The sequence below is a fragment of the Myotis brandtii genome, unplaced genomic scaffold (assembly GCF_000412655.1).
Source record: "Myotis brandtii unplaced genomic scaffold, ASM41265v1 scaffold19, whole genome shotgun sequence".
Classification (NCBI taxonomy): Eukaryota; Metazoa; Chordata; class Mammalia; order Chiroptera; family Vespertilionidae; genus Myotis; species Myotis brandtii.
In genome coordinates this window covers 1082028-1089936 of record NW_005357075.1, presented here as the reverse complement: position 1 = coordinate 1089936, position 7909 = coordinate 1082028, and the positions used below count along the sequence as shown (strand labels likewise).

General features: G+C 57.5%; 1 protein-coding gene across 1 annotated transcript in view; it reads left to right on the top strand.

The window, feature by feature from the left end:
* Nucleotides 1–4181, top strand: part of SORBS3 (sorbin and SH3 domain containing 3) — a 24675-nt gene extending 20494 nt beyond the window's left edge. Inside the window, exons 19-22 of the mRNA XM_014538303.1 lie at nt 1–159; nt 1308–1411; nt 2210–2316; nt 4023–4181. Coding sequence (XP_014393789.1) covers nt 1–159; nt 1308–1411; nt 2210–2316; nt 4023–4084 — 432 coding nt within the window. The 3' untranslated portion in view covers nt 4085–4181. The remainder of the gene's footprint in view (nt 160–1307; nt 1412–2209; nt 2317–4022) is intronic.
* Nucleotides 4182–7909: the final 3728 nt, after the last annotated feature.

The window sequence follows — 7909 nt, the reverse complement described above, 5'->3', positions numbered from 1 at the left end:
GCGTCTCCCAGCATGACCGCCGCCCGGCTGGCTGCCCGTCACCCCAGCTCCCCGGTAACACCACGCAGTCCATCTGATCCCACCGATTGGGGGGGCCGGACCTCCCCCCGCCGCACCGGCTTCTCCTTCCCGGCCCAGGAGCCCAAATCCCAAACCCAGGTAAGATGACCTGTTTCAGGTGGAGAGCTGATCCCCGCTCCCTACCCCGTACCCCCCATTCCTGTGCTCAGACCGCCCCCGGACAGACTGGTGGGTGGGTGACTGGGCAGAACCTGGCATGGCAGCCCCACCCTGGCCTTGTGGACCTATGAGCCCTCCAGTTGGTTCCGGCCCTCGAGCTGCAGGGAGAATAGGATAGGCAGCCGGCCCTCGGTGGGGCCCCAAAGCCTCCTGACCCTTCAGACTCCACTTTTGTGACTTGTCCCTCTCAGCCTCGGGCACAGGGCAGGGCCAGGAGCCTGGGGGGTGGGCTGCTGGGCCCTGCTGTGACCTTGAGTGTGCCAGGCCAGCTCAGCCAAGGGTTCGCAAGCCTGAGGGAGGGCAGTGAAGGATGAAGAAAAGACAGACAGAGAGAATAAGCTGGGTCTAGGTGGATCTTCCTGTGCCTGGCTGAGGCCACAGAGAGAGATCCAGAGGCAAGCTGAGCCTTTATTTTATAGCCAGAGGTAAACAAGGTAGTGGTCACCATAGTTACAATGTTCTTGTGAGTTTCACTTGTTTTGGCAGCACTTGCTGCACCTCCCTCAGCCCATTAGCTACCCAGAGAAGATCTAGGGAGCGTCATAAGGTCAAGCCTAATTATGCTAAAAGGGCTGTGCCCTCTAAGCTGGGACTTGTTTTGGCTTTGCCAACAGGTCAGTCCGAGGCTGTGCCCTACACTTGGGCATATCACTTACTGTCTCTGGATGTGGGTCTTCTCACTGGTAGAATGTTCCTCACCTGCGGATGAGGATGATAATTCCCACTACAGAGGGTAGCTGGGTGGGTTTGAACTACAAGTTTATTCTTAAGGAGAGTCACTGGTCCCCATCCCGAGGGCTCACAAACAAGCCCGTTTGCTCCCGCAGTCATCTCTTCACTCAGCAAACCAGTGTGAGCAGGCACAGCCGGGCGGGCTCCTCCCCGCTGTCCACAGGGTTCAGAAACCAGCCACCTGCCCCACCTGGGACGTGAAATGTCACAGACCCCCTGTGCCGTGGGGACAGGATCAGATGAGCAGAGGGGGCAGTGCTGCCTGGGGAAGGAGGGCCATTTCACTTCTTCCCTCTCATGCTGCCTTTGCCCACCTTTCCTCCTGTGGACCCCAGAATCTCAGCACCCCTGGGTCTTCTCTGTCCCATCCTGGAGGTTCCAGCCGTGCTGTGGACCTGGGGACCTCCTCCCACACCACCACTCAGATTAACTGGACCCCGTGAGTACCGACTGCGGGAGCTTGGTCAGGGGTGGGGGCTGCATCAGGCAGTGCTGAGCACACCGACCCCCTTAGCCTCCAGGACCCTGATACATCAACTTGTTGTTCCACTTATTTGTGCATTCATTGATTGATTCTTGTATGTGCCCTGATCTGGGATCAAACCCACAACCCTGGCATATTAGGACAACTCTCTAACCAGCTGAAGCAGGTGTGTCAGGGCCCTGGAGGGATGGGCTCGGGGCAGGCTGGAAGCAGGTGTGTCAGGGTCCTGGAGGGGTGGGCTAGGGGCAGGCTGGAAGCAGGTGTATCAGGGTCCTGGAGGGGTGGGCTAGGGACAGGCTGGAACTGGGAAACTCCTGATAAGGTAGCACTAGCTCTTGCTGTGCTTCCGGGTGACTTGGTGGCGAGGTGGGGCTACTTGTCTACAGTGCTCCTGACCTGTCCCTGTCAGCCCTGCGGCCTCCTCCCTCAGCCCCCAGCCCCAGTCTCCTCAGTTCCCAGCCCTGAGATCATTGCGTGGAGGTGTGGGAACTGGGAGAACAGACTTGAAGGCACTGGGAGCGCCGAGGAGGCAGGGTTTGGGTGGTTAGGGCTTGGAGGGCAGGGAGCAGGCCTGGAGAAGAATGCACTAGAGCCAGGCAGAGCTGCCATTCCCGGAGCTGGGCCAAGGCTGTCGGGAGCACAGAGAAACCCTGGAAAAGTCATAGGATGTGGCAACACTTGGGTTTAGACTCTGGGTCTGGTCTCTGGAAGGGGTGAGGGCTCTGGTGGTTGCCATGACAATGTCTCCTGCAGGTACCGGGCAGTATACCAGTATAGGCCCCAGAACGAGGATGAGCTGGAGCTGCGGGAGGGGGACCGGGTGGATGTCATGCAGCAGTGTGACGACGGCTGGTTTGTGGGTATGTGTGGCTGGGGGGCTTGCTAGGGGGTAGGCTAGAAGGACGTGTACCTCAGGGTCCTGGAGGGATGGGCTGGGGGCAGGCTGGAAGCAGGTGTATCGGGGTCCTGGAGGGATGGGCTGGGGGCAGGCTGGAAGCAGGTATCTCAGGGTCTCTGGGGGGTGGGGATATTGGTTCAGCACAGAGTCATGGCCTGACCCAGCACATACACCTTCTGGCCTGGTTGATTCCCCAGAGCCAGCACTTCTGTTGTTGCCTTCATCCCTCAAAGAGGGATGAGGCCCAGGTCACTGTCAGTCAGTTCAGACTTGGACCAAGTCTCACACCTGAGTATCCCCTACTCCCACCCGGGTTAGTAGCTAGCTCCCCAGCCGCTTTCCACCAAAAGGAGAGAGAGATCCCGGCCCTCAGAGCTGGTTCCAAGGGCAGCTCCAGCAAAGGACTAAAGCAGGAAGCCTCCAGCTGGCCTTGGCCTGGTTCAAGGTGACCAACCAGCAGGTTTCACGTGGCCTGCTTCCCCAGTGGGCAGGCCCTGTCCAGGCCTCTGCTTCAGAGGCTGGGCCGTCCTCAGAGACCAGTGAGCAGCCAGGGTGCCGTGCAGCAGGCTGCGAGGCCTGCAGTGTTGGGGGGTTGCCTGGGCCGGGGTGGCCTCAGGGGCAGTCCCTTGACCTGGCAGCCCATCCTTTCTCACCGGAACCCCAGCACCTCACTGGTGACCAGGCTTCAGCCATACCAGTGATTCTGAAGTCCTAACCTGTTAATGTCCTTACCTCAGAGAGGTGTGTTTGGGGCACATTCTCATTTTACTCTGTACACGTCTGCTTTTCAATGTCTTTGTAACTATCGACGTTTTGCAAATTTATATAGACAAGAAGAAAAGCACCACCTTTGTGGTGTATGCCTCATGTGCTTTTAGAGGAAAAGTTTAGAAAGTTCAATTTCTCAGTCACACTAACACCGGTTAAATGTTCAGTGGCCACATGTGACTTATCATGGTGGGCAGTGCAAGTCAGGGAAGGCTTCCTGGAGGATGTGTGGGAGCTGGGCCTTGAAGGGTGGCAGAGCAGGAAAGAGAGGCCCTCCAGGTAGGGGAACAGTATCAGCAAGGCCTGCGTACAAGGTGGGCATGGGCTACTCAGAAGGAAATCAGGATGCCAGCGGGCCAGGAAGGGAAGGCCCAGGACTTTAATTTCGTATTCCTAGCATTCCCCCTTCACCACCCCAGGACACAGGTGTGTTTTTGGGGGCGGGGGGTGGTAGACAAGAGGCCTGAATTTTAGGTCCACCTCTACCCCTAAACAGCTGAGTGCTTTGGGGGAATTCACTTGGCCTCTTAGGCCTCATTTGCCCCCTCTCTAAAACGAGGGTCTCATACTAGACCAATGAGATGCCCACGGATTTAGGTTCCATGATTCGCCCTCCTGCTTCCTTGCTTTCCCAAGGAAGGGTGGAGTTACTCTGAGCTGTGTGCAGTTATCCACAGTTGCTGAGTGCTCAGATTGGTGGGTCATTATGGAACTTAGCAAGTGTAGCTTTGCTTACCTAAGCTTTTGCCACTAGCAGGCAGGAATGGGGAAGACAATTCCTCCCTCCCTGGGACATGGACTCCACCTGCAGTTCTGGCCACTGCCAGCAGGGGACAGGGCCCTCATCTTTCCTATTTTAAAAACAAGTGTGGGAATGATCATTGTCTTTTCCTCTTTCAGGTGTCTCCCGGAGGACCCAGAAATTTGGGACATTCCCTGGAAATTATGTAGCTCCGGTGTGAGAGGTCTCCATGGCAACTCAGAGCCCGGCCAGGATGGAGTGGAGAGCAGTAGCTCTTCTCAGAGGGAGAGAGGACCCCCTTCCCGCATCTTCCTCCCCAGGACCTGGCTGCTGGCATCTGCAGACAACCCAACAGCCTTTCCCTTGGAGCCCCCTCGAAGCCCCCTGGACTGACTCCCACCCACAGCTCACAAGCATTCCTCTCACAGTCCTTTTATTTCCTCCCCTACCCAGTTCCCCAAATACAGAGGTCTGCTTTGAAGTGGAGACTGTTTCCCGGCCTTATTGAGACCAGACCCCCGAGGCCCCCACCCCCACCCTGCTGTGGCGTTTCCTCTAACAGGGACTGGCTCCCAGCTTCACCCCCATGGGGTTCCTCTAACAAGGAGCAGCTTCCTAACCTCATAGAGACCAAAGGCCGCCCGCAGGGGATTCCTCCCCTGTCACTCCAGCTGGTCTGCTGCCCCCTTTGCCTTCCTGCTTCCAGCTGGGCCTGGGAGTGGGGTGGGGGTGGGCGCAGCCCGTCTTTAGCACTTGGGGCCTGGCAAGAGGTCTTACCTGAAGGCCCCCTTTTCCCAAAAGCTGCCAAGCCCTGGGCCTGGGCTGTGCATATGACCTGCTACTGTAGTGCCCAGAAGGTCGGGCCTCAGAGGTTGGGCCCTCCTGCCTCCCCAGCTCCCCCCAGCCCTCAGGTCCCCTCTGGAAGAGAATGTAAAATAAATGTGGATAAGGGGACCTTGCTTTGCACTCCTTTTGGGTGGTGATGGTGAGAGAGGGCTGGATTGTGGGAATTCATTCTTCAGGGGCTGTGCTGAATCAGGTGGGATGTGAGTGTGTGTGTGGGGGGGGGGCGGGGGGGAGAAGGGGAGGCTGGAAAAGCATCATGATTATCTCTAAGATCTAGGGCCTCAGGTCTCAGGCAGCACTGAGCAGCCCCCAGGACTAGGCAGCTGTCTGACTAGCAGGGCAGAGAGGGAGAGAGAACACCAACGTCACAGGGACCAGGGTGGGGCCTGATTGTGGGGAGAAACCAGAGATGGGAGCTGGATGTGGCCTTGTGTGCAGGCTGTTTTGATTCTGGAGCCAGCGTGGGGTTGCTGGACTGGATGACACGTCTAACTGCTCTCTGCTCCTAATGTTTTCCTTCTGTGCGCTCCACTCCACACCAAAGCCCTGCGTGTCTGTTTACTTTCCTCTTCAGGCTTGGCTTGGGGTTTTGAGCAATCGATGGTGGGAAGCTGGGAGGGGTGGGCCACAGCTAGCCAAAGCGACTTCTCGCCCAAGGTTTCAGAGTCCTAGGGCGTGGTGGTTCCTGTGGGGTGATGGGTGGCACGGTCTGGGCTCGGCTGCCCTGCCAGGGGAGGAAAGCACCATTCCTGGCCGTGCTGGGAGCTGAGCAGGGCGTAAGGTGCTACGTACCCACTATCTGCTGTGAGCCCCAGCAGGCAGGTTAGACTCCCCAGGAGGAGAGAAATTCAGTTGTCTGGGTCACATCATTATAAAATGCTGAAGTCAGGTTCATGACTGTTGCCATCTGTCTGCACCGAGTCAACCGGGCATTCCTTGTCCAGAGGCCTATGAAGAAGGAAGGTCACGTAGGAGGTCAAGGACTTGTGCAGGGCGGTCCCGGGCTGGGCCTCTTACATTCTTTCTGCAATCCTGTCGTCCAGGCCTGTTGCTTAAAGTGCCCCCACCCTAGTGGGTGGGAAGCGGTGGTGGGACCCGTTGAGTCAAGGCAGGTGGGTGAGGCCTGTGAATGACAGGGCTGTGGCCTGGCCCTGGCTGGTTCCTTGAGCCTGGGTGGGGCTGGACCCGGTAGTGGTTAAACAGCAGCTGGAAGAACAAGACCTGTGTGCCCTCCTGCAGCCACTCTGGCCGGCCCAGTCCTCACCATGGTCTGTTCTCAGTGGACAGGTCCACCCTGTCCCATAACATGAGCATTCTCCGGGATCCCACTCGCTTGTTCCTGATCCCTGTCCCAGCTCCTTTGCATTCCCTGATGCCCTCAAATAAGGTATCGGGTTGAGCCTGCCTTTACCTGGGGCAGAAACCAAATCCACTCCCTCTCTTTGATGGGGACCTGAAACCTTGGCAGCAAACCAACCCTAGGCCCCTGGGCTTCCTTCCAGGAGATCCCTGATGGATGATGACCACTCAGGTGCCTTGATCTGGCCCGATGGGGGAGGGTAAGAGAGGGTCAGAGGCCTAAGGGGGGAGGGGGACCTGAGGGGCCAGAGCCAAAAAGGACCTTGGGCCCCTGGGGCTGCTGCTCCCATTAGAGAGGTGAGGTGCCCAGAGGCATAGAGTTGCTTGGAGCAGAGCCGTAGTCCCTTCTGTTCCAGGGGTCATGCCCTGCGACTTTGTCTTTGTCTTGGGAGTTTTGTGAATGCAGAACCCTCAGAGCAGAGATCCTGCAGGTGAACCTGTCCATGTGTCTAGAGCAGGGGTGGGCAAACTTTTTGACTCGAGGGCCACAATGGGTTCTTAAACTGGACCGGAGGGCCGGAACAAAAGCATGGATGGAGTGTTTGTGTGAACTAATATAAATTCAAAGTAAACATCATTACATAAAAGGGTACGGTCTTTTTTTTTTTTAGTTTTATTCATTTCAAACGGGCCGGATCCGGCCCGCGGGCCGTAGTTTGCCCACGGCTGGTCTAGAGACTGTCCAAGGCAAAGTCAGGAGCACCCAAAGGTGTAAAACAGATGAATCCATTCAATCATCAAAACAATATTCATTCAAATATTTATCCAATGCCCTACTGGGAAGGATGACTGCTGTGCTAGGCTCTGGGAATGGAACAGTGAACCAAACAAAAACCCAGCCTGTCCTCTGAGGAGACTGTGTGTAGGCAGCTTTATATGGGAGGACAATCTGTACAACTATGCACTGTCCCGTTTTACAGATGGGGAAACTGAGGCCTGGAGGAGCTGAGGAAATTGCCCAAGGTCACACAGCTAGTAGAGGCAGACCTGGCATTTGAGGTGAGGTCTGTGTGACCCCAAGGCTGTGTTGGCACTGCCTCTAGCGTTCTGCTCCTCAGGGCTTCCGGCGTAGGTGGGGGATTGGACAGGTGCATCAGGTCAAGCACGCACACCACTAGGCATGGGACCAGTTCGTGGGAGAGTGGCTTACCCACACTGGGGACAGAGGCTGTGGGAGGCTAAGGACAGGGGAGGTAGCAGGCTGGAGGCAGCTGGGCTGTGTGTGCAGGGAGCCAGAGACCCAGGGCATAGGTTGGTGAGAGGGGGTGAGGGCACTCCTTGCAAAGGGAACTGGGAGGGAATGACTACATGAGGCCGACAAGTTACAGCTGTGCCCACAGGTGTGCTCCCCCCTGAAAACAGACCAGCCTGTCAGAGAAAGTGCAAAGTGGAGACCAAAAGGAGATGGAGTCAGCTCTGGGGGGCCCTGAGGTGCCCAGGAGGAGGATTGCCAGGTATGACTCTGGGGAACCATTTGCCAGATGGTTCTGAGCTGGTGCCTGGGGGCTCTCCTTGGCTGTCCTCTCCTGCTCCCTGGAGGCTGGGTTCCAGGGGGTTGGCAGAGGGCTGGTGCGTGGGGGGCGAAGGCCAATGGGAGTTGTTGGGGCTGGCCAGCGCCAGGCAGGACAGCAAGAGAGTGAGGGCAGTAGGAATGGAAAAGGCATCCGCCCAGAAGACAGAGGGACATGCATAGCCCAGGAGGGTGCGGGTGCCCTCCATCCGGAGTCTCTTCATCTCCTCCTGGACCCGGGCAGCCTCCCAGCGCGGAGCAGGTTGCCCGGCGTCTCCAGCGGGAAGCTTTGCGCCGCTGCCCCTCGCGGGCTCAGGCCTCAGGAAGGGG